Consider the following 27787-nt stretch of genomic DNA (forward strand, 5'->3'; position numbering starts at 1 on the left):
TTGATTTCCAAAATACATCCATATAGTTTGCTACAGTTGGGTTTTTTTCCCTGTTTTCTCAACTACTTCCAGAAAACCTATGCAGCTTCATTAGCAGTGAAGACAGCCATACCAATACTACATGACTTCCCTGTCTGCAGTACCACTGCTGCTGAGGCTGTAGTTGAACAGAAGGGATGTGAAATACTTGTGCTAAAAAGGTAGGTGTTCCTCCAGCAAGATCAGCCAGATATTTGTTATATCTGGTAAGTAAAGACCAATTTCATATTCAAGGAATATGTGACACATATTTTAGACTTTAATTTTGTTCTAATTTGCTATGGAAGACTTTTTGCCGTGTACATTGTCCATAGTTAGAGGACAACAGAGGACATATTCTTTAATGATCTCATTAACTCAAATGGAAATATTTTAATACTCAGTAGTGACCTTAAGTTCTGCGTTCTGCTTTTTCAAAGCTTCCACAGTGTAGGAGATTTCTTTCCATGACTCAAGCTTTGCTTTTGCTTGTTCAAGAACCTGTTCAGCTTCTCGTTTAGCCTCCAGCCATTGTGTTGAATCCTTCAACATCTCTTGAAGCTGTTGTTTTCGGCTTTGGAGGTATCCATGCACTTCATCCCACTGGCTCTGTATCTTTTCAACTGGTGAAACACAAAGGAAAAACAAAAGCTGAATTACTTAAAAGCTTTTAATTTTTTTTTTAAATTCTATTTTAATTCTATTAAAATCTTTCTAGAACTGACCATATCATAAAGCTGCTGTACTTTTAAACTGCAATTGCATCGAAGTTTAGTTCAACAAAAAAGAACAGATAAACTGTTCTGGGTCACACAGTATGGCTTTATGACACACAGCATGTGTCTCAATGCATATGCAGCAAGAAATGACAGGTTCATGCCTCAAAAGCCCTTATGAAACAGGATCATATTTGAGAAAAAGTCTGCAATAATCCTTCATTTTTACCAAACCAACACAAGGTTTAGGATTTTCTGAACAACAAGTCCTTTAGGGACTACAGTAATATTAAAGATTTATTGCAAGATATAATTAATGGCTGTACTTTCTTATTTCATTAAGGCAAACGTTAGCAAACTGCAAAGGCTAAACAACTTTCTTATATGCACATGTTAAATGTAAAATAACATTAGCTTTATCCACCATTTGAAAGAAATGTGATTTGTGGAAACTTAAGGATCACTAAAATCACTGATAATAAGCATTGGAGAGCATCCAGCACCAGGCTCATCCATAGTAGTATAACAACACCAATAGAAGTGTCCAAGCAGCTGAACTTTGACACAATATACACAAAACCCCCAACATCAACAAACAATAAAATCTGTGCAGTGCATGAAGGAATAAGCATTTCTTATATACATATATTTAATTCCCTGAGGTTAGTCCACACAAAAACGCATTCTCAATATTTTCTTGAAGACTTCCTCACTACATTGAAAATTCACAGGCCTTCTAGGGAAGGGAACTGAGTTTCCTAGAGTAATCAGAAAGCAACTGAAATATTTGTTGACTGGCAGTTCCAACACTGCATGTCTCACTGCAAGGTTGATTCCAGAATGGTGCAGGCTAAAAACCTGGATGAGAAATGCTTCAGCAGGGAAAAGAGGCTTCTAACTATCAGTGCTTTTCCTCCTTCCAGAAGAAAGGATAAAGATCTTTCCATGTACTCAGCTGAGGTTTAGAGAGAGAGAAGAAAACTTTTCAGCATTCTCTGCTGAAGCCTAGGGAGAAAAACTGAGTAAGCACACATAGCAACATGTTTAAATCAAAGGAAAAGCAAAAGGAACTGAAGAAACAGAACTGGAAAACATAAAGCACGCGTAGAGCACAGCAAGGATAGCCTAAAGCCCAAATATTTAAATTTAATCTGAAGCAAATCTAACCTCTCGTTTTAGGAAGTCGTATACTCATGTCACAAAACAATTCATTTCTGTGCCCTCTCTGGGCAAGGATTTCTGATGTAAGCTTTAGAGCACACTTGAAACAACAAAGAGGCTGTAGACTTCAGGAAGGGTGAATAACAGAAGTGAGCAGCTTGAGCAAAATCTTCCTGCTGTGGCTACAGAATGTGGCTCAAGGGTTGTGCTGGATACTTAGGGACAAAGACTGCCTAAACACCTCCCACAGTGTTGCTGGCAACAGCTGCCACCTATTTCTTGTAAATCACTACTTGAGCTCCTTCCCCCTTTGACTCTGAGACATTCATATATTTTCATTCCTGGCAAACTGGAGATTTTGATACATTGCAGACAGAGGTACAACAGCATGTTTATATCAGCTGTCCATGAAAAAGAAAATACCAACTACAAGAATCCCACCTATTTTTGCTTTATTTTAAGTTTCCTTGTTGGTGTGGGTTGTTTGGGGGTGGTTTTTTGGTGTTTTTTTTTTTCGCGGGGGGGAGAGAGGATTAAGAAGTGAATGAAAACCCTATTGCAGAACTGCTTCAAAAGAAAGCTGGATCTACAGTTATATTAATTTTTTCATAAGAGCTGCTTTTAATAAGAAATGCTGGTATTTCTTATCACCCAAAATCAAAATATTTACAGATGTATTGGTTCCATAATGTCTCATGAGATTTGTATGTAAGCAAGAGATTCAGCAGTCCTCCTGTAGGGACTGTGCTTTTTGCAGCAAGACTGAGCTTTTCATCAGATCCCACAGTCCTGGGATTCCATGATGACCAATTCTCCCACCCAAGAGGACAATGAGGCTGTATAAGGAAAACTCCATTCAGGATATCTCAGGAGCCCATTTACACAAGTGACTATGAATACACAAGCTCTAAATCTATGAAAAACATTTTCCACTTCCTTGTGAAAATACTTGCCTTAGCTCCCTCAATAAAATAATATATATATATTTACTTTTGCTTTATTACAGACTGGAATTGAAGAGTTCAGGAAGTTAGTAGGTAATGTAAACAAAACAACACACCAGAAAAATAAATGTGGTTTTCTTACACCAGTGAGTGACCAAACCCAATTAACAAAGTACTTCACTTGTGGTTAAACACACCATGATATCTACATAATTAATCTGGCTTTTCTAAGGTAGAATGTACCAAAGAGTGAAGTACTATTTAAGATGAAATATGTATAAATAATTTATTAGAGAAGCCTTTATAATGATGACAATATCATTTAATTTAATGTAACATAAAAATCCCTTCATTACAATAAATTTACAATCTTTAAATTATGTTCCCATTTGATTGATTTTTGAATAACAAAAAGCCCAAGGCTCTAAAGCTTAAAATATGAGATTCACTTCCAAAGTGAAAACCACAGTCTAAATCAGTGTCTCTTAAGGATGTATTTGTTCATGTTCACTCTTTAGTGGGATGTTTTCCACAGAAGGAAAGGTGAATGCCACTTAGATTTATGCCAAACAAAAAAGTTCAGAAATTGTAAATTGAGTGTATATTGTGTTAGAACTGACCCCAGGAACCCATGAACGCATTCACCTGCAGCTAATGAGTTACTGACTGCAGATGAGCAGGGTCAGAGAATTGTTATTAAATCATGTTGGACAGTAGTAGACAATTTTTAAATTGTGAACATCATAGAGGGTTTGTGCAAGGGCACTGGAACATATAAAAGGTTTTTTCTAACTGGGTAGTACTGGGAATAGGTTTATTAATATATTTAAGTGTGTTTTATAAGACAGCAGTGAGGAATTTCAGTCCAGAGTTCTTTCAGGCCAACACTCTGACCATAGCCTTTAGAAGGACTATTTCTGCTGTCAAGACTTTATAAAATCCTTAAGGTCACCATGTACCTACAGGACTGTGCTGGGTTTAGCTGGGAGAGTTAAATTTCTTCCCAGCAGCTAATATGGGGCTGTGTTTTGGGTTTGTGCTGAACACTGGGTTGATGATACGAGATATTTTTGTTATTGCTGAGCAGGGCTTCCACAGAGCCAAGGCCTTTCCTGCTTGTCCTACTGCCACTTTGGTGAGGAGACTGGGAGGCTGGGAGGAGATACAGCCAGGACAGGTGACCCCAACTGACCAAAGGGACATTCCAGATCATGTGACATCATGGCTCAGTAAATAAAGTGGGGGGCAGAAGGAGCAAGGGGAGGACTTTTGGAGTGTTGGAATTTGTATTCCCAAGTCACCATTACATATAATAGGCCCTCCTCTTCTGGGATGGCTGAACACCTGCCCAACAATGGGAAGTAGTAAATGAATTCCTTGCTTTCCTTTGCTTGTGTGCATGGCTTTGCTTTCCCTATTAAACTGTCCTTATCTCAAAGTTTTCCAACTTTGGCCCTTCTGATTTTCTCCCTGATCCCTCTGGTGGGAGAATGAGTGGGTGGCTGTGTCAGGCTTGGCTGCTGGCTGGGGTTAATGGATCCATCATAGGGAAAATCAATTTCTTTCCAAGTTTTATCACCCTTACCTGGAATGAGGAAGACAGCCTTAGAAATAAACAAAGTTCTAAACCTAAGAAAATAGAAGGATCAATGGCGTGTGAAGTAATTATTCCAGAAAAAGGATTTGCCCAAATTTTGGAAAAGTAAAGAAGAAATGTTATCACTATTTCCTACCTTGAATATAAGGCCCTCAATAAGTAATATTCAATAAATGGAAAAAAAAAATAAACAAAAGTGGACCAAAAGCTATTGCAAAGATGACAAAATATCCTGAAAGTTAAGAACATCTAATATCACTAAAAAGAGTAAATTTTTCCAGAAAAAAGTAATGTAACTGACCTTACTGCTCTCTCCATTATAATAGCATATTACTGAAGTGAGACTCTAATCTTTATGTTGTACATATCATTGCACTACATACTGTAACAACTACACATTGGAAACACCCAGACAGACACAATAAACATGGCTCCATGTACACTATTAATATCACGGAAGCACAGGAATTTAAAATAATTAGTAAAAATGAAAAAAAGCCATTTTGTTCCCCCTAGTTCAGTAGTTTCTGAAGCACCTCAGTTTATGTTGATCATTACAGCTAAGTCCCATGCCTTTTACATTTCAAAGCCCAGTGTCTTACTTTTCAGTGTGGCATGTCTTTGTTGTATCCAATTTTCTTCCTTTCCTTTCCTTGCCCTAAATTTGACAACAGTACAATATCTTTATTGTGAGAATCAGTATTACAAATTATCTCAAGAAGATTTTTGCTGACTGCAAAGGGGCAATCTGGAAAAATCAGGACAGAATTTTCTTTACGGCCTTAATGAAAAGAAATAATTTATTAATTCATGTGGCCATTAACTAGTTTTATGTGAATATAAAACCACAAAAATATTTGACAAAGCTAAACTGAGTGTCAGAAAGACAAAGTGTATACAACAGGTTATTTCCTGAAGTGAAGCCCAATCCCCATCCATCTCCCAATCACAGTGCTCCAGCAGAACTCCTCATTGTACTTCACCTACACAAGTTTTTTGCTTGCTTGCTGGAAAGTGTCCCAGCATGCCTCCAACCACTCCCAATCCAACACTGAACTCTCTCAAATGAGCAACTTAGGACATGGCGAGATTCTGCCAGTTTGTAATTTCAAGGTTGCTATTCAATTTCTTTTTTTTCTATTTCTACTATTTCCTTGCTGATCAATAGTGATTATATACTAAAATGGACAAAAGAAATTCTGCTGAACTGAAGTTACAATAAGCAACAACAAAGCAGAAAGCAGCATCTAAAGTAATCAGACACAAGACAGGTATACTTTAATCTGATTTTCATTAATTTCATATGTTGAGGAAAGAACACACTTAGTGAAGGAGAATGAAGGAGACTGCGTCCTTAAGATTCAGTTTTGTTTATTAATAAAAATTTTCATAGGTCTTCTCATGCATTACTCATTATAGGGAAACAAACAAAAAATTAATTTCTTTTTCTCTGGTAGATTTTCATGCCATTTTATCAATTTATCTTATTGAAAAATATAACTTCAGTGAGAGAATATACCCTCTCCTGTTTATAATATAACCACAACAGAAAAGGAGTCTGAGAAGAAGCTATCAGTCACAGGAGAAATAATGTTCATGTTACCAGAACATACATATTATATATTTAGCCTATGCAAAGATGTAAAAAGTATTCATTCCATGCCAGTTTGTTAAGTCCATTGAATCTAGCACACTCTCTAAAAAAGTGAACAAATAAGTGAATAGCAACAGAATTTGTGAGATAGAAAACCTCTCCTTTCCTTGTCCAACAAATTACACAAACTACACTAATTTTGCACTGTAGGAGACTTCTCAAAAGCATTATTGTCAATATATTGACATTTGCCTATAAAAGCAGGTTTTCACTGTATTTTCATAGATTTGAAGACTAAAGGGACTAATACAATCTGATCTGCTGCGAATGTAACCGGCGAATGGCAGAGCTATAGGCAGTATTAATCCATGTTACCAAAGCTGCTGATGCACGGATTTTCAGGTTGGATTAATTTTTGTTTGAATTGCAGCTCAATAGTACACTTTTTTTGGAATGTTCTGGATAGTTAATTGTTATGTATTTCATTTTACTTCATTGCATTTTACTAATCTATACATTTATCGATATTAAATTTAGTTTAGTTAAACTTTTGAAGCTGTGCAACATTCCAGTTTTTTCCAGTCCTCAGAGTTTTAAGTGAGCAGGTTTTATGAGAGGCATGATGGAGAAACTAGAAAATATGGATCTAAACAGAAATATTCTAGGTTACTGCACCTTTTTTACAGTTTTCCCTTTCTTCTACTAATCAGTATAATCTCCCACATAACAGGGATAAACAAATAGTGAGGGAAAAAAAGATGTTTTTATAGGGTTACAAGACCATTCTGAAAGAACAGCAACCATGCACTACACATAAGACTTTCTGATGTTTGTCAGTTTTGGCTCAGTTCTCTATAAACAATGTTAGAGGAATCACAGCTAAAATATCACTTAAACTTTGTCTTATCTTATGGTTACCTTTCTTTGTATTATTGTTTTGTTCTAAGGAAATAAGCTAAACTATTTTTTTTTTTTTAACTATGAAAGGATTTATTTAAAGTTCTCCATTCGTCAATTACTTCTTTCTGCAAGTGCTCTACTTTCTCTTCTGCTGCCTTCCAGAACAGGAGGTGTCTGACTTGAGTCTTATTTTTCAAAGAGGAATCACTTTGATAAAGCCTATCATACAACATCCCTTGACAAAAGGATGCTGTCTCTGTTCTTATGAACAATCTGTGCATCTGTGAGAGACTGGCCTAGGGAGAATGTTTGGATGGTAGATGCAGAGTCAAGTGAGGGTAAGTTTAAACCATTTCTTTTTTAATTGCTGAAGTACTTAAGGAGTTGCAGGAACAGTTATCCCCTAAGTTTCTGCCTGTATCATTATGGATCTGGACAGGACACGGTGCACAGCAGAGAACAGCTGGAGCCAGCCTGCTTGGGTAATGATTTATACTTAGCTCTCCTTCATCTTTCCTTGGAGAGAAGCATTTCTCTTAACTTTTTCCAATGGCTTATAAAAGTCATACTTCTCAAACAATGACCTTAGAAACTCATGGCAAAACTTTAACTTAGATATAGAAAAACACTAATAATCTGTCATCTAAGACATTTTATGCATCAATGGTCAATAAAATGATGGGAGGATTTAGCTAATAAACCCCAAATTAATAGTGGGGTGGCAATGTAGAATATCTACCCTAATGTGAAGTCTGCCATTTATACCAGTAAGATGTCAGATGTGGCTTTTATGCACAGTTAATATATTAAGGTATTTATAGAAATATTCCTTATCATAAAGCATCATAATGCATAATGACAGATTTTTTGGAAAGACTATTCTTACAGAAGATTAGGCAAAACAGAAAGTATATATGCAAACTAAGCTGCATATAGACAAGTGGATGAATAATACCTGGGAAGAAGGAAGGAACTGCAATCATCTATACTTGTGTAATATTATCGTTTCTATGAAAAAATAAGAAGTATTACAAGGGAAACCAGGAAGAAGAAGCACTTGGAGCCTTTAGTTGTCTTTTGGGGGTCATGAAGAGCAATGAAAATGTACCTGAAAGACACACCAAGGCATGAAAGTCCCAAGGGGAAGAATGTTACTTTCCCTGCCCTCTCAGAGACGAGAAGGATAGGCAGTAAGAGATTTCAACAGATTTGGATGTGTTTGGGTTTTTTTTAAACACACAGAGTCAAAATCTCATTTTGTAGTTTGATACTTTTGGGGGGTAATTATTTCCAACTATTGCAAGTCTGATTTAATTTTGTTTTGTTTCATTAGGGCAGAGCTTATTTTCTTTTATCTAAAAATCAGTTCCATATGTTCAAACTAATGAAGGTCACTGTTCCTTTGAAAGTGTCAGATCAAACAGACTGAACTGAAAACTGTCAAACGGTTTCTGCTAAGCACCAAGTGAATAATTCTTCAACACTGTTAAGCATGCTTTATACCTTTCTATAGAGAGTGGGAGTTAGAGACCAGACTAAACTGGTGGCACATCTGAAGAAACGAGTTTCTTACATCAAGCAAAAAGTAAATTCCATGACTGGGCACTGAGAAGGGCATGCAAGAGTTTATTATTTGGAAAACAGGTCCCTCAGAAAGCATTCACCAGTTTATTAACTTTTTATAGAAGTATTCATGTATTTAACATTTATCACTTCTCAAATGAAGTTTTCATGATAATTTTTTCTCTAAATGAGAAAAGGAACAGATCATGGTATGCACAATGTGGAAGACCATTTGCTTTGCATTTTAAAATGTCATACAATCTGTAAAATTCTGATGTGAGAAATAAATGCTAAAGAGATGTAGGATTCTTTAGGACTTAGTATGAAATAGGTAACAAATCTAAGTGTAGTTTTGCTAGAAACCTACAGAAAAAACCATATGTATCTGCATATACACAAACTATTGACAAGGGGTATGAACAGATTAGACAATAATCTTTTGATACCTCTCTATTGTCAGCAGAGCCTTAAGAACAGGACAGTCATGGAGAAATGGATTGACAAAACTAAAATCCCACTACTCTGGCAGAAGCCAGAGTCAGCAATGATTCTTCCATGACCCCAGAAGCAGGATGCATATGGACATGCCCTTAGAAGTTAACTAAATGATCTTTTTCTACAGAAACTCTCATATTTGGATGATATAGAAATATAACCTCACTGTAACATTGTACTAACTGAAAAAAACAGAGTGCTTCCTTGCTGGAATGATTTAATCATCTTTCAAAATGTTTGATTTATTCTATTCCCCTTGTTGCATGTAGAAAATATGTACTGCATTATTGAATTTAGCTACTTTCTTAAATATTCATAATATAATTATGAAGACTTACATTAGATTTAGAAATTATATTTAGGCTGATGGGAAGTACTCAAATTGAAGCCACAGGATTAAGACTAATCTGATTAACTAGATGAGTGCATATGTAGGCAATCCAACTGTTTCTGTTTAAAATTTATAGAAAAGTATTCAGAGAACTTAATAGGAAAAAATGCAGTAATTTCTGTATTTTTTTAAAATTGAAAGATTTAATTAGAGGCAACTAGGTATTTTAGTATTTACCTTTGCCCAAATGTCTATTTGTTTGGGTTTTTCTCTAGGATTTTGGTTACTCAAGATATTAAAAGGAAAATAATTTATGGTTATATATCTAATTTCTGTTCATGGATGATGGCTTTTTAATAATCAACCTGCCTACGAAATATTTAAGAAAATCTTTATTTCAGAAGAAATGTCTTGTCTGTGCCTGTATTTAAAAATTGGATATTAAAATAGTGATACTGATATTCTACTTTCTCTGAACATAATCAAAAATGTTATTAGCATTATTAAAGTACTTCAGCTTTCATACACTAATGCTCTCAAAGACTTACTGATGCAAAAACATAATGGTAGGTTGGGTAGTTTAAGTCCTGAAATATGTGAAATTCATTACCTACCTAATGAGGCATATAGGCAGTGAAATTGTGAATTCTTAGTACCACATAACTTTGTGTTGCTATCATACATTCATATTTACACTGCATATTCTTAATGTCATCAGCCTACAACCTCCTACTGAGTTTGGGCTGAGACTAGCTTTCCAAATATATCTGCATTTGTTATTCTGTACACTGATTTGCTTTGGCTTTGATTTAATAGATCCAGCTCTGACTGTAGGAGTAAGACTTTGGGAGATGTTAAGAGAACCAAAATAACTAGAAAATTAAAATTGACTTTATAATTCAGCTATCGGGCTCCAAGTTACTGAAGCTAAGCTTTGCAGATTGTTTACATTTCTATTTTCTTCCACAAAAAAACCCCAAAACCCAAACAAGCTCAGACTATTGTGGATCTTTTCCTATGCCTCTTCTGACCCTACCAAATCTGCTCCACCTCCACAGCACACAACTCTCACTGAGGTCAGCTGGGAGACAACTCCAGAGCTTTGCTACTACAAAACAGTGACAGAAAATTGGGTGCTGGTAACGGTACTGGGCTTAGCTCAGTATCCAAAAAAAGCCATGCATGCATCAGGGGAAAAAAAACAGTGGGCCAAATCAAAAACATGCCAGCTTTGACTTTTATATTTCCTTTGAAAGCAAAGAAAACTTCCAAATGAGCAAGAACTGATTTCAAAGGAAAGAAGTAATAGTACTTCTCTTAAAAAATTCCTATATTCAACTTTAAGCATAAATTTCAGGTATTTTGTACTGAGTAAACAGTACATCTGAACTGAATTAGTAATTTTTTTCTTATTTCACAAGAGATATTGAAAACAGTATAAATTTATTTTATTCACAAATTACCAGTTTCTTAATCACAGACTCATAGAATGGTTCGAGTTGGAGGAGACCTTTAAAGATCACCTAGTTCTAACCCTTCCAGGTTGCTCAAAGCCCCACCCAGTCTGGCCTTGAACACTACCAGGAAAGGGGCATCTGTAATTTTTCTGGGCAACCTGTTCCACTGCCTCACCGCCCTCACAGTAAAGAATTTCTTCCTAATATCCAGTCTAAACCTGCCCTCTTTCAGTTTAAAGTCATTCTCAGTGTCCTATCACTACTGACCTTACAAAAAGTCCATCCCCAGAACTGAAAGGTGACAGTGAGGTGTCCCTGGAGCCTTCCCTTCTCCAGGATGACCAATCCCAGCTCTCAGACTGTTTTCCTAGGAGAGGTGTTCCAGCCCCCATGGCATCCTCTAACAGGTCCATGTCTGTCTAGTACTGGGGACCCCACAGCTGGATGCAGCACTTAATAGTGCAGTGAAATACCAGATATGCATCTTCAGCCATGATATATTTTCAGGGACAGCTGATTATAAATTCTAGCATGGACAAAAGTTTATAGACTCAAAAGAAAGTCACATTTACACAATAGATTATGAATTGTACTGGTGATTTGGGTAAAATAATTCTCTTACAGTAATGTTCCTGACAGAAGTATCAGATATTAAAAGACTGTAAATGAAAAAATCTTTTTTTTTTTTTTTTTGATTGATAATCACAGTCTTTTAGATAAATTGCACCAATGTTGAACTATTTCCAAAGATGAGTTAATTCCCTGGGGGTCCTGCTTCTCCTTCAGACTGACATTTCCACCGTCCTTACACCCCATTCTGTCTTCCCTCTCACACTTGCACTGATTTTTTAAGTACTCCACAAGACGCTGTCAGTCTGATACTGGTTAATCCATACTTTTTTATGCAGAGAAAGACAATCTTAGCTTCCTAACACTTGAAATTCTTAATTTCAACTTTGTTGAAATATAAAGCAGAGAAGTAGTTAAATTTCACACCTAAAATGGCCTTATACACTTCAAAGTAAATATCCCACAGAGTCAGCTAAGGAAGTAACATGCACAGCAGAAGAAAGAGATATTTCTTCTCAAAATTCCATAACATTCAAACATTTTGAGCGTTTTCCGTGCAATTATAATACTCCTTTTTTTTTAATTAATTACTGATTAGAAAATGAGGGTCCTATCTTAAAAATGATGATACTTGAACTTAAAAGGAGCACAACTCTGCAAGCACAGAAGCGTGCCAAAAAAACCCAGGTAATGTGTTTTTTCCTATTCTGAATTTAAAGGACTAGTTCTCAAGGTCACATGAACCTGGCATGACATCACATGTATTTGTTCCTTAGTAAATAAAAAGATACATTATTAATAATAATTATAATAATAATAACACCACCAATCAACAATGTATCATATCTGTCATCTTAGTGCAATATTTTAGCTAATAAAGGAAAAAAAAAATATGCTGTGTCAATTACACCAATCATGAGAAAAGGAAAGACATGATAACTTGCCTTTTACTATTTGGTTTCTTTTGTTTGAGGTGTTGTGTTTGTTCTGGGGTGTTTTGGTTTTCTTTTAATCAGATGTCAGTACGTCTTTGTTCATGTTCTCTATGCTACCCCAACACAGATCAAAACATTGGTGAGACACTCTATGGACTGAACTTAATTTACTTTAGGCAAACACTTCAAAGTCACTATTCTGTTATGGCTTAAACTCAGCAAATTTTGAACCTATCACACTGCACAGGTGTGTACTGGAAATTAGAAAGCATTTCTTTACTGAGAGGGAGGTCAGAAAGTGGGAGAGGCTTCCTGAAGAGGTGGTCAATACCCCATGTCTGTCGGCATTTAAGAGGCATTTGGAAAATACCCTTAAAAAAGTACTTTAACATTTGATCAGCCCTGAAGGGGTCAGGCAGAAGGGCTAGAGGGTCACTGCATGTTCTTTCAAACTGAAATAGCCTATTCTGTTCGATTCTGTATTTTATTATATTTTCAGGAAAACACATAAAATGGATCAAAAAGAAGTATCCAACAAACAGATGAAACCATTACTTTTGCCATCCTAATATAATGCTGCAGTGAAGGAAGCCAAGTGTCAAAAGTACAGAAATTCAGAGAGAATGTAATGAATATTCTGCAAAATTATTACATCCCTTCCTCTGAAATACGGCACTCATTTCTAAAGTTAAGACTATGAAGCAGACATAAACACAGTCTGACACTTCCAGCAAAAATTTCCATAGCATAGGCGTCTGCTCGACTGTACACAAGTTCCTGTCCAATTAAAATATTACAAAATAGATCTTTTTCCTAAATATTCTCTTTTAAGCTCTAGGTCTCACCAAGCCCAAATGCCACCAGTTTCTCACCACATATCAGAGTACTCATCACCCACCCTTCTTTGCTGTTGCTTGGTGAGGGATTGTCCTCTGACGAGTCATGCTCTCACCTGTCATGCAGTAGACTTGCTGATAAGAAAGATGGAATAGAAGCAGCTAGTCTCCAGAACTGTTTTGTTTTTTCTCATTCCCTCCCTTTTTGGTATGAAAGAGGCTGAAGCACTGTTATCCACCAAACAGAGACTGAAAAGCCTCTGAGTCACCATATGGTTCTGAAACAAGTAATAAAGTTAAATTCTTTGAACTATCTACAGTATTTCATAAGTCACCATAGCGATGATTTTTATACATAACTAAATCAAATCACCAGCTGGTGGAACCACTCACCAAAGTCTTAGGACCTCTCTCACACAGACTAAGCCTGTATTTACTCAGGTTGGACTTGCAAAGGAGCTTTGGGGCCTGTGTAAAACACTGATTTTATTATTGTTTTATTCCTGACTCAAGAAAAACTAAAATCATTATAAATTTATATTGAGGACAGCCAAAGTAAAATCCTTGGGCCAAACATACTTCAGGATGCTTAACTAGATTGTCTGAGAACAACTGCATGTTCCAATATATGTTCTTTGTGTATTGCATCCGTTTTAGGAAAAGAGATGGGACACAATGTACTCCAAAACCTGCATTTTCCTGATATGGCTGATTATGTGACATCTAAATTTAGCTTGTAATCTCTGCTGAGCAGGACCTCTGTTGCCTTTTTGCCCTCTAATTACTACAGAAAATTATGGTCTCATATAAATGAATATATACCGTTCTGACACAGTTTTTAAAATAACTGTGGAGATTTAATGTTGCCCATTAATCTGCCAGTGGACAAATAATTTGATCACATCCTCAAAACTTCATTTCTGAACAATCCCTTTTTATTTCCATTTATTTTTCACTTTTTCATAATGTGTTGTAACACGAGCATAGCTTGTCTGTTTGTATCATCATGAATAAGATAAAAATAGAATGGATATTTTTACTGTTTACATGTCTGCTTTTAGTTAAATTTAAAATGTTCTGTGCGAGCTACTGTTTCTAACACAGTACTGCCTTCAAACAGGGACCAAAACAGCAAACACTTTCGTTTTTTAGATTCAAACAGAACAGGTAGAAAAATCTAGTCTTCTGAAGAGATATGGCACAGAAAGGCTGGGATAAGATATATTATCCTACCTTAACCAGATAAAGATCTGAACATATGAAATTAAAAGACTTTTCTGCAATTACAAGAAAGGCTGTAGCAGATCTGGAAATTAAATTGAGGTCATTCTAACTTCTAGTGATGCAAGAAGTTTGCTCTTACTGTATTTTCATTGCTAACTAAAGGCAAAAACAAACAAAAAAATCCATATCCTATCATACAGCTGACCTGAGGCATGGGAGTAAGTCAGTGCTTAGTGTTTGGCAGGGAGCTTTCTCTATGAAGAAAAATTAAGAATGGCATATGTTGCTTGGATGTAATCATACATTGCAAGAAAAGAATTAACAAGTCCTACTTTCTTTGTTGTGGTAGCCCACCTTAACAAGCAGCTCTCTACTTTTCACCATGTGCATGAGGGATTCTCAGTATATCCTGGAATATTTTGTTATTCTTACCTTTCCTGTTTTTTCACTGATTAAAATGACAGACACGACTAAATTATTCTCTAGTCCAAGTGTTTATATTTGGGTGACAGGTCCTGTTCCAGCTATATGAAAGCACGAATACTTGTTCCCTGACTTCATTTTCAAGGATGAAGCACTTCCATCAGTTTCCATCTGTGACTTCACTGATGAAAGTCACCGTGTATGGGGAGCTATCAGAGCACAGCATCTTTACTGCTGATGGCAATTATTTACATTACTCCTTTTAACATTGCAAATTGACTGAGTCTTTCCAGTACCAAAGAGAAAAAACATTCCTTTCTGATCATCTGTCCACTACACAAGTCAATGGAACATTCTTCTGCCTCTTCTGACAAGTCATAATAAAACCTCTTTACCATTTATTATTTTCAGTTTTTAAAGTATTTTATATAAATGTGAATTAACATTTGTAAAAATGAGACTGAATTCAGTTTTGAAATGCAATGTAATTAAAACCCGATTTTTTTCTGTAACGCTGTAAATAGGAAGCTTCACATTAGATACTGTTAAATATGTTGAAATCTCTAAAATAACTCAGTGATTGCTTTCCCGAAAAACTACATATTCTTGGCAGCTTTGGTCAATTAAATGTTTCAAAAAAATATTTTAACTTCTCTACTTAAGACATGAAAGACTTTGTATCCTGAGAAGTAATCTCAATTTACTTCAGATTTGCATACTATTGAATCCTTCTACATTCTTCAGAAGGACGTGGTACTAACAATTTCAGAGACCTACATGATCTGCCATCTCATCCTGTGTGGCAGTTTCTTACCTTCCCTTTACATTTCGCTTATAACACTTTTGCAAGTAAATTTGCTTCTTTCTGAAGCTACTGAGGCAGTGATCTTGTTAAACTGAAAAAAAAGAAAGCTCCTTTAAATGGATATTGAATGGAGATTTTTCACAAAGACTCTAGGAAGGCAGGTAGTCATATAAAACCAGTCTGTTAAAATATGACTCCTCTCAAGCATATAAGAAAGAAAAGATGCCCCTGACAACAGTGAACAGTACTTACCATAGTAGGGTAGCAGACTGTAGTACCTGGGGAAAGGAATTGCCTCCTGACAAGACTTTCTGTCATTTCATATCTGCTCATGGTTCTGGGTAAGATTTTCACCTAATTGGTGACTGGGTAGGTTGAAGGTTGGAGAGCGGAGGGCTGAAGATTTATATGTTTTGGCTCTTTAACTAAAATCAATTCTATCACTTCAGTCTCCAGACATTTGAAGAAGAGCAGAGTGAATTGCAGAATATTAAATAGGCTTAAATTGTCTTGACGCTACAAATTACAAGAACTTTTCTGTCTGTATTCTGACTAAGCACCTCTACTAACTCCATCCCTAAATGGTGACCAACAAGGTTAAAACAAGATACAAAGCAGGCTCAAACAGCAGCTCCCCCCCAGTGCTGTACCAAATCATTCCTGAGGCTAAAGAGGAAAGTCTATTCTTCTGTCAGATGAGGGTATATCCCAAGTCTTTCAACCAGTTAACTTTATGTACCCATGGCTACATCATACAACAAAACGTAACCTGTTAATGTGAAACATCTCCCTACCAAATCATGCTGTCCTTATTCCAGGTGGTTTGTTTGTGGCTTTTGTGTGTTTGTTTTCACTCTTCTGGGCCTAGCTGAAATTATTCAAAGGCTTTTAAGGAAATTAATATCACATTTTCTGAAAGGTCTCTTCCTGTAACACAGCCTTGCGCTCCTCACTGGACTTTACTGTCCACGAGTTCACAGTTAGGTGAGGACTCATTTTGTGGTAATAATTTTCTCAAGAGAAAGTTGATCAACCATTCTGCTTTTGGAGGATAGATGACAAAATGTTACTAAGCCATAATTTGGACATAATTTTAAGTGCCTCTATACAACACAGCAACCTGGGGTGCCTGTCTTCCAACACAGACTGGTTTCTAGCAACAAAAACCTTATCTATTTTGTCCTTATCTGAGTTCTAACCTGTTTAGAAATATCTGGCCTAGAACTAGCCAGTTCCACAGGAATTACCAACAACATGAAGTTTTGTAATTATCTTTCTTTACCTGATTGAGATGGTGAGATCTAAGCAAGCCACTAGCAATGATATCACCTAATACGTTTATGACCTCTGAGGCTACCAAAATATCTGTGCCATTTCTGCTGCAGAATATAACCAGAAGTGAAGAATAGTCACCTCGTAGTCTAAAAGCCTTTTAGGGAGGACTACAACACCTGAAGCAGGAAGCTGAGGCAGCTGAGATCTTGCCCTTTGTCCATTGAACCATATGCTTTTAATATATATAGACTGACAAGTTATATATAACTGGAATTCCCCAATCATTCAGACATGAATATACATGGAGCATGTTATTGCCTGTTCTTAAAGGGCAAGTCTCCCCAGTATTCCAAAATAACTTCCTACTCCTTCTTGAAATGTCCCATAACTTTCATACAGGTCCTACAGCAGCAAATATGCACAAAGGAAGGGGTTTCAAATTCTATACTCTTCTCAGTATACTATCCCTTTCAGAGCTCTAGTTTCATCTTGTTATTGACATTTTGTTACAAAACAACGTTTCTCCCTTGCTTTGTTCCTGTGGTGTAAAGTTCTCGTAGGAAAAACAGCTGTAAAGTGGTACATCAGGATGATTAATAAACTGCATGTTTATGACATAGGAAATTCAAATTCTTGAAATGTTCTTCAAATATGTGAAATTCAGAGAATAGACCACTGGGGTTTATTCAATAATTCAGCTAAAAAATATCAACAAGATAACTGGAAAACTGTATACAATACACTTTTCTCTAATACTTCTCTTTTTTACTCTTGGCAGCTAGGGGGTTTACTACTGGATGGCAAATCCCAGATTGTATGACTTTATTTTTTCAAGTGGTAAACTCATAATTTGTATTCAATAGTTCTAAGAGAAAACCATGTGGATGCAGTACAGTGGAAATGGCTATTTTATTAAGATGTCGAGAACAACAGTACAGCTGTAATTCACTGTGGAGTTTCCACATATTTTGTTGTGAAAGTGATGACAAGTTGATGATTTTGCCATAAAACTGTCAAATACAGTAAACTATTAAATAAAGGCATTTTTATGTAGTGGCAGAGAGACATTCAGACTCTTTTTAGATTAGTTCAAATGCAGCTCTGCTAACAACCAATTAAAGCATATAGGTTTTCTTCAAAAACACAAAAACCAACCAACAACAAAAAAACCAAAAACAAACCAACAAAAAATGAATCACAAAACCAAAATACCTCTTCTGAAGACATAATCTATAAATTATTCATATACTTGTGGACTTGTTTCCTAAAACTGTCAAAGAAAATTTCAAAAGGAATCATTTCATCCCAAAGCATAATTCTTTATCAAAATAGTCTTCATTGAAATGCTTGTATTTATTGTTATTATTTATGAATTTAATGTAATAGGAATTAATTAACCTCTCAAGTGATATTTTGAGAGTACAATAAATTTCAAAAAATTGCTGAAGAAATGTGTGTGTTACTTTGGTTTATAATCTTTAAAGGGAGATTACCTGGTTAGTAAGAGATTATTTCTTCATACAGTTTTATAAATATGAATTTCCATACCTCCTCGATCACTTACACAGCCAGAAATCACATTACAAAATTGGGATGTAAATTACTAGCCAAGTGAAACCACAGAAAGTTTATGTGATGTTACCTCTTCCACATGGCCTGCTATTTAAAGTTTCTTATATTTCCAGGATCTAGCAAGATCTAACATAGTCTTTGATATTGGTTTGGTATTTCTGATTGTAAGACTGTAAATTTGTTTTTATTACCTCTCAGTATATTTCTATATTGACTTCTTACCAGCTTTGTGTATTCATACATAAGGACTGATGGAAAATAAGGAATTTTCAAAGTTTAATTACTTTTTTAAATTAAAAGTTGCTTATAAACTCATTCATTTTAAAGAAGCAACACTTTCAGAAGCAGTAAAGCAATGTGTTTTTGAGCTGTGATGCATTATGGAGAGAAAAATGTTATTGTACAGCATATGGTTCTCTTAGAACAGAATGCTTCTGCATTAAAAGAGCAGAAAGGTATGCTGCTTTTTCCCACAACTCTTCCTCAAGACTAAATGTAATTATTATTCTTACATATTCTCGTGTGTAAGTGGTAAACAGAATATGATTTACATAGCACACAGAGATTTAAATATAACATTATGTAAACATAACACAAGGTTTACTTTATAGAGCCAAAGTCTTTTCATGTAATATAGCTCCAGCAGTTTCATGCAGATAATGAAGTAAGGGTGGAGAAAAAAAATTCATAGGAAATCAATTGTATGAGTTCATCTTTAACTACTGTAAGAAAGACTAAATCTATGCAATACTATGACAACTCTGTTGAAAATAATCTCATGATTATAGATTTCTTTTGCAATTTATCATAGACATTTTCTCACAAATGTCTTTTGGTTTTTTTTTTTTAATTTTGTATAAAATGTTTACCTTGATTTTTTTTTATATATACTTTAAAAAGGAAATAAGATTTCCATATATATTTCAAAGTTAGACTTTAACTAACATAACATACATATTTCTGCAAGCAGAGTGACTTAAGAGTTAGCAAGGTTAGCACAGAAGCCAGAACCTTCAGGGTTTAATTCCAGTTGATGATATGCCAACCCATCCTGTGATGCAGAATGCAGCTAACTCTACTCTTGTAGAGTACCTGTGTCTCATTTAATATTTCTAACATGTCTCTTCAGTGATACTGGCCAGATGATTGCATTGCAGGTTTTTACTAGCACTTTAATAGCAAAAGGCAATGAACACCCTGTTCATACAAATTAGCTAATCTTCTCATCTTTTCATTTCCCAAAGTGTGAGATGCTGTGCTTCAGCCTGGGGAGTGCACTAGATAAAGTCAAGTCTATCAACCCCTACATGAAGACCAAGGCATTTCAGCCCACCACTCCCTTTCCTTCATGATGGGATCTCATGCATTTGGCCCCTGGCAGAGTGACTTTACAGAAGGCTGCTTGTGAGTGTGGTACACAGCTGCTGCAGAGGAACACCAATGTGCCAATGCTCAAGTCATGAAACAGAATAGACTAAATGTGTACTCATAACTGCTAAAACATAACCATGGTAACCTATTTGTACTCATGAGGAGGGAGAAAAACTCAGGAAATGGGAAACAGTCTATGGATGAGGTAGTCAGGGAGGACTTGCAGCAGGACCCTGGTGTGGACACCAAGGGAGTGGACATTTTCTAAGGTTTTGAGGAATGCTTGAACCTTAGCAACGGGAGTAGGTTCTCCAATACAGGGATCAGCTCTGGCTGTGAACAAGATTCCTTGGAATGGACTTGGGGACAACACACTGGGTGCAGTAAGCTGAACTCAGTATGTGCTAGAGGACAAGGCAAAACACCTGCAGTAGGTGAGAGCACTGTACAGGACAGGAGTACAGTAGGTGAGGGCACACAGCTAGAGACACCCAGCTGGGCTGGGAATAAGGAGGATCCCTATTTCAGGACAGGATAGCACTGTGAATAGAGTTGAACTACAGAGGTAGTTGCAGCCAGAACAAGTAGATCCTGTCTATACAGATATTCAGCAGGCCTAATTCAAACCAAACAGAGCAATCTCCATCTTCTTCATATGGCACACAAGGAGAAAAAAAAAATCAAGCAATTAAAAATATAAAAATTACTGTTGTTCTTTAAAAGAAATACTTTAGATGAGAGCATGTCATATGCAGCAAATATTCAGAAAATACCTTATGTGTCACATTGTAAAGTCCTAGCATCTTTGTGTCCCTCCATACTATAACAATCTCCTTAAAATCCAAAAGCAATAAATACCTCCTGAGTAGTGTTTATTATCACCTAGAATTGCCCAGATATAAACTGAATAAACATAAAAAACCTTCATGGATCTAGTCTGCTGCCTCAGAAAACTGGACCAAAAATGGCCCTGATCACACTCCAACGTGTACTTGAAAGTATATAAAGGGACATGACCTGTATCTACTGCATCATAAGCTGCACTTTTGTAGACAAGGATATTGACAGTTTCAGCACAGAAAATTAATTGTTAAATCACAGAAAACTGACTTTTGTACTTTGAGTTCAAAACTAACTGATAATTTTGAGAATTCTTATAGATAAAAACCAAGAAGTCATCATGTAAAATGTATATACCACACTACTAGTGTGGTACATATATTTAGTAGCCACAGACACAAGCTATAATATTGTTGAGCTACTATATACTCACTCATGATTTACAGTCTGATAGCTGTTCTCCTTTGCTGTATGAGAAAGAAGCATTTAATCTATCTTAGAAGGCAAATTCACTTAAAGTGAAATGCAGTTTTCCAACAGAATAAAATTCAGTCATTCATACAATTCTTACGAGGGCATGTAGGAATTATGCTTGCATTTTTTGTAAGTCTAAAATTCTTAACTTCAGAAGACTTTAAAAATTAAAACATACTACAAAATACTGATGGGAGTACTACATGTGTTGGTTTTGAATAAGCACTGTAAAGTTAATGCACACAATTCATGCGACTTCAAACAAGTTGGTGATTCTAAAATTAATTTGCATGTCCAACAGGAGCAGGTTCTTATATAATATATAAGCGCTATCCTTTCCTTCTAAATCTTTAATTAAAACATAAAGCTTCTTCTTCTCTAAGTAACATGTTTCAATAGCAGTTTAACAATGTTATTGCACATAGAATATACTCTAAATAGCATTTATATGTGGGACTACCAACAATGTGGTCCAAACGTGCATAGTGATTTGGGCATAGATGGAATGTACTTACCTGATGGAATAAAAAGAAAGAGACAATGTGTATATAGATATATTAAGTTTGTAATTATGGGGATAGAAAAATTTAGCCTACATTGACACCTTCACAGTCATCAGTTTCAGGAAGCAAGCCCTGGTCTCCACACCAAGATGTACAGAACAGTTTGCATCCACCTAAAGTGAATTGTCTCTGTCCACATGCAAAACACTTGGCCTGGGTCTTCTCTAAGCTCCATAGCAGACCTTGAGGACCATAAAAAATTCATTTTTCTAGTTCCTGGTCCTGAAAACTTGAGATAATAACTGAAGATATATAGCAGTCTGTCTCAAGGGCCACTTCCATAGCATGACCTTGAGCATGTGTTTCATCCTATAGTGAGTGGTATAAGGACATGCAAGCTCCCAAGGGTGACAACGCTATGTCTTCTATAGACTTCTTCTAAAACTTATTCTACTATTTTTTCCACCTTAGGCACAGCTAAGTTAAATCTGGAAAGGGAAAACAGAACTGAAGAAATAATACAGAGTAAAGCAGAGCATCATCAGACTTGTGCGTCAACTGAGGGGAGATGAAAGAAGAGCCTGCAGCTGTACTACGGGGGATGGAATTGAAAGCCTCTTACAAGCCTGTGGCTATACTCTGTGAATTCTTTCTTTTTTCTCCTTGTGTAAGAATAAGTGTATTTCTTTATCTTCAGTGCTTACATTCTATATTATGTACAACGTCCTTCCACTATGAAGACAAGCAACATAAAGTTAAGGTGAAAAACCTGAAATGTGGGATCACTGACTTTCACTGACATTTCTTCTATGTGCAGTTCGGAAAATCTGTGGGGATTGTCACCTGATGGAACTCTCCTTCTCATGGCAAAGGCATAAAGTATCTGCAGAATGCTATGCTTATTAGATACGACAACATTTTCCATGTTTGCTGAAATGCTGTATGATAGCAGAATTGCCACTTACTGCGGTCAGTAATTATTGTCCGGGCCTCTTGATTGCTTGTCTTGTTTTTTAGATTTTGTGCTGCAGTTATTAGTTCATCCAGTTGGGGACGTCTTTGCTCCAGATCCTGTAGTATTGCCTAGTTGAACACAAATACAAAAATAAAATAAAGGAAAAAGCATAAAGAGCTCTTGGGAAGACCACATATAGGGACTTTTTTTGTGTGAACTTGATTTAAAGAAAAAAGATTGTTTGCTGTTTCAAATAATACAAAGAATTTGGTCTAGACCTTCTAAATATTGTTCTTATTAATTTAAAAATACCAGGTATAACTTGCACTAATAATTTTAAAATAACCTGTAAAACTAGGTAAAAAATAGCAATTATTCTACATTTTTAACACATCAAATTATGCAGGATGTGCTATTCTCCTCAATAAAGCTATATAGAAGGACACTATTTTTCTGTATTATCTGATATTTTACTGTGTATTTTAAAAAGAAGATATAAGGGTTTACATTCTTGCCAGATTAGGCAGGCTTTTCCTATTAGCTCATGAAGTCTGATAAATTATGTTTATTTTTTAATATTTCAAGACTGTTTAATTATTATCTATTGGCTAAAAGCCATTGTAAGACTGCTAGTGTCACTTTTCTCTGTCCTCACTTCTTACCTAGCAGAAAAATAATTAACACTCACAATAATTTATATGTTATTCAAATCAATATATAAAGCCAAGACAATCTGACTAGAAAGTAAGAAGTGGATTTAGAGTTTCTCACGGGGAAAAAGATGAGCTTCATGGTATTTAGAAGGCAATAAAAACTAAAATACAATAGCTTTAGATAAAATGAAAATGAAAACTCAAGGAAAGTAAGGCATATAAAATTTATGCATATATTTAACTTCTTGTGAAGGATTAGGGAAGAGCAAACAAGGAATCAGCACAATCATTTCTCTCATGAGAAGCATCCAAGTATGTATTTAAAAGACGTTGACCAAATTCAGACACTTCAGCTCCCTATTGTGTAGTTTCTAGAAAAGATGCTCATTAAATTTCCCAGTCGTAGGAGTTGAAAGTAGCAGTATTTATTACAAAACTATGAAAAAATTACTTTTTTTCTGCCTACAACTTTTAGTCATCAGAACAGAACAGCGTGCTGTCAGATAGTTAATAGGTACACTTTAACAAATATCAAGCTGGCAAAAAAGGCAAGAGAAGGATTTCTACTTTTCAGGCTGGTTACATGGACACTGGTAGGATAACCTGTTAGCATTCTCACCTGGCTGTTGATAAAGCACCTGGGGTATTTTATTGTCTTAAGAGTCATCTGTCCTTAAAATGCTTTTCTTCTAAAGAATCATACTTGATTTTGAAAAGCTGTTATTCACTGACTGTTCTGGATAGAAAAGACCTGTGAGTCTGGTCCTAAATTTGACCCTCCAACTTCAGACTACAGTTGCATAATTTTCACCAAGTTGAAGGTTCCAAATAAAGACCTAATACTGTTTTCTGTTCAATAAGATTAACAAAAGAGCATAAGAATATAGCTTCCAGTAACTACAGCATGTACTATCAAAAGCAAACTAAAAGCTCCACAGAGTTTCACTTTGTTCAGTTAAAAACTCTTCAGGAAAAAAGGTAATTTTTAAGATATACCTCTAGCAACACCCTGTGAAATTCCTGCCTTTACCTTCTGTAACAGTTCTTTGAAAATCTATTATAACTGGCTTTCTGAAGTCATACCCAAAAGTTTGGATGGTATTTTTTCACTTGTATACTGATTGAATTGCATACAGAGACATGCAGCTAAAACAGCAGCTTGCATAATTAAGCAAAAAAGAAATTTCTCATTAGAAGTCTCTCCTTAGAAAGAGAAATAAAATCTACTGATGCAGTTACTATCTCTAGATATCTATGTGCCTTCTAAACTCCATTTTCTAAGAAGACAAGTTAATGAGTGACATGAATTTTACAATAGGAAAAGCAGTCGCAGTCCAGCCGAATGACATCTGTATTACACGTATTGCCAAAATGGACGGTGCAGAAGGAACACTGAAACACACACAACAGGCTCAGATAATTCTGTGCCTTCCAAACTAGTATTTCCCTTTCTCTCTCCTTCCCTACCTAGAGAATCTTCAGAAGAGGAAGAGCAAATTAAGTCATTCTAAGGTCTTATGCTGACAGTGACTCTCTTCCCTAAAGTTTCCTAAATATAATTTTATACTGGAATATTCAAATAGAATGATTTATCTGATCAAGCCTGAGTCTCCAACTAGACATTAAATGCTGTGTTTGTACCACAAAGGAAAGCTGCTGTTATATGAAATCCAGTAAGAAATGAAGCACTAGGTAAGGACAGCTCAGAAAGGATTTGCCCAGTACCAAAATGAGGGAATAGAGCTGATCTGTGCCCAAGGGCTCACAGAAGGATTTACCTCCAAGACCCATCTGAAATTCCTGAACTGGACATTCAGGAAAACTAGAAATGCCTCTTAAAAATGAGTCTTGCTAGTTCTGCAGTTCGCTTGGGGACAAAACAAAACCCTGTATGGATTGTGTGGACAGCCTTCTCTCTGCCATTTAAAGTGAATAAAATTATTTTCTGCTGGATGCACAAGAGCATTTTATTGAAAGGTCCAGAAGGACACCCTTAAACTCTTAACACTATAAACAGGTCTGAAGATTCTTAGACCTTTCATAAGACAATAATACATAATTATAAAACAGATCTCTTTTCTTACCCTTAGAAAAAGTGGCATTTCTCAAATAAACATATTTTTTCCTTGATTTAATACAAAGTGTCTGGGAAATTTACCCAAGAAATGTCCTATTTTATTCAGTAGAATTTTATCAATTAGAATTACAAAATTTTTACTATGTTTATTGGTCTAGTTTTACCAACTTGTAAGATCTTAAAGAATTAGCAAATACATGTTCCACATGGTACCTACAGTGTATGTACCAAACCCCGATGGAAACGTGGATAAAAGTAGCTACTAAAACACATAATTCCTAAGTCTTCCTGTGATCCTGTAGCATGAAAATAAACAATAACACTTGAGCACCACTTAAGGTGTTACCATATTCAGAAAAATATTCTGTGACTGGCTAAACTGATCATACAAGTTGATTTTGTGGGTTAATAAATATACAGTTAATTATGCTAGGAAGAGCAGTGCTTTGAAGAATAGAAACTAAAAGACCACTAAATATGATTTTTGGGAAAAATAAAAATTGAATAGCTTTAAAGTATTAGCTGAATGATCTAAAAGAAATGAATAAAAACCCCAAAAACCAAAATCAGAAGTAATTAATGTCTGGAGATAGTTTAAAAAACTTTTATGAATTCAGCCAAGTATTTAAGGTTGTAAAACTGGATCCTCAACAGAAAACTGAGTGGAAGCTATTAGAAGCTACTGTTACAACAACCACAGGAATAAAAACTCATTAATAGTGGCACCCTGGTGGAGGCACAGCAGATGCAACAGACCAGATGTCTCTGATTTGGAATGTCAGCACACGGAAACAAATGTGCTATATAAAAATAGGTAGTACAGAAATGAAAGTTATAATTAAATTACTTTCAAAATAAATGAAACAGAAATCTATCCAATCCCCATTAGGTCACCAAAAGCACAAAGACTTAGGGAGTCAGTTAAACTAAAAGTTGTGAGGTTTTTAATAAATTCTTTTGCATACAATTTGTCTCTACCAACACTTTTCTAGTGCTCTGTAAAGGTACAGTAATATATTCTCCAGAGCATTAGAGAACACATTTCAATCAAGAAATTTTGTTTAATTATAAATGTAACTCCATACGAGTAGGTCAACAGTGAAGGACCATTGACATGCATGGTTGTACAAACACATCTTTAAACCCCAAAAGAGCTTTTCTTTTTTTTCCATGTATCTATGAATGCCAACATAATGATGCTTGGTGATAGCACAGTAATGCATGATAATGAGCAATGAGATACAGTCATCCAACTTACCTAGAGTTTGTTAGAAAATGATGCTATTCACTTTTAACAATTTTTCCACATTTGCAGACAGCAGCTGCTCAAAAGAAAAATCCAATTTTCAGGTTCCTAACTTTTATGATTTTTGTATACAAAATGGGTGTTGAGGTATGGAACATATTGTTCAAGTCCGCAACTGAAATAACTTGCATAAAAATTGCTAAATTTTTTTTTTTAAATTGCTAAAAAAATAAACTGAAAAACTGGAACAGGTGAAGTGTGACAAATTCTTGGTGGGACTGCAAGGTTTGAGACTGACAATTAAAATATTTTCTAGCTTTGTAAGGTACAGCATGCTACAGCTTGCATATTTGTGACTCTGGCCATACGAGTATCTATAAAAGGATCTTTAAATCTATCCAGTCTTTTTAAATTTTTTTTTTTTTCTTGACTGTATGGAATGTTTTATCAAAATGGAATAGCTGAATTCCAGTACGGTACCAAGATTTACACATTTGACTAATCATTTACTAGTGCTGATTATGGGTGTTCACTCTTTAATATCTGAAGAAACTTTTCTCACACCAAAGCCAGGACTTTTCATCTGTCTTTGCTGAATTCAAACATATCAACAAGAGTTAAGGTTGCTGCTTACATGCTCCCAGTCAAATATAGTTTGTTATCTATTTTATACGAAGTATAAAAACGCTAATAGTGAGTGACCCAAAAAAATTATGTTTGGGCAAAATGGCAATTTAGAAAAGATTTTCCATGTTAAGAGCAAACTGGAAGCACTTTTTGTCATTAACAACCCATGGCTGAAGACCACAACTGTTTGGGATGATTTGTTTTGGTTCACTCCCAACCTTGTTTAATGAAATGAACCAGTGAACCACAGGAGCACAAGTGGGTGATTAATATGACAATGTAAGGGAGAAGGAAGATATATTTCTTATCCTATGAAGCTTTTTGCTCTTCCCAGCTAACTCACCATGATATCCTCAGGAAAAGCATAATTCCATTAAATAGTTGTTGAGGAAATTATTTGCTTTTCTTTTGGAAAACTTTAGACTCTAAGCCTTAAATTTAAACAAAAAATGAACGATAACTTCCAAAATGTATAGTCAAGACAACTTTTACTTAAAACAACTAAGTTTCTTCTGGCTGATTTGCTCTCTAAATATAATGTGTTATATACACACACCTAGAAAGAGAGAAAGCTTTGGAAAAAACTTGCTAACAATTTCAGAAAATGCAGATATGCAACACCTAC

At 35.5% G+C, this 27787-nt stretch overlaps 1 protein-coding gene across 9 annotated transcripts in view; it reads right to left on the bottom strand.

Moving 5' to 3' along the window:
- The window catches only part of DMD (dystrophin), a 1178400-nt gene that overhangs the window by 270539 nt on the left and 880074 nt on the right, over positions 1 to 27787 (bottom strand). For all 9 annotated transcript variants that reach the window (XM_010394528.4, XM_019282745.3, XM_039551931.1 and 6 more), the window contains 2 exons: positions 22570 to 22687; positions 430 to 641 (listed from right to left, as the gene is read on the bottom strand). In XM_010394528.4, the coding sequence (XP_010392830.2) occupies positions 430 to 641; positions 22570 to 22687 (330 nt within the window). The remainder of the gene's footprint in view (positions 1 to 429; positions 642 to 22569; positions 22688 to 27787) is intronic.

Source organism: Corvus cornix, chromosome 1, assembly GCF_000738735.6.
Source record: "Corvus cornix cornix isolate S_Up_H32 chromosome 1, ASM73873v5, whole genome shotgun sequence".
Classification (NCBI taxonomy): domain Eukaryota; kingdom Metazoa; phylum Chordata; class Aves; order Passeriformes; family Corvidae; genus Corvus; species Corvus cornix.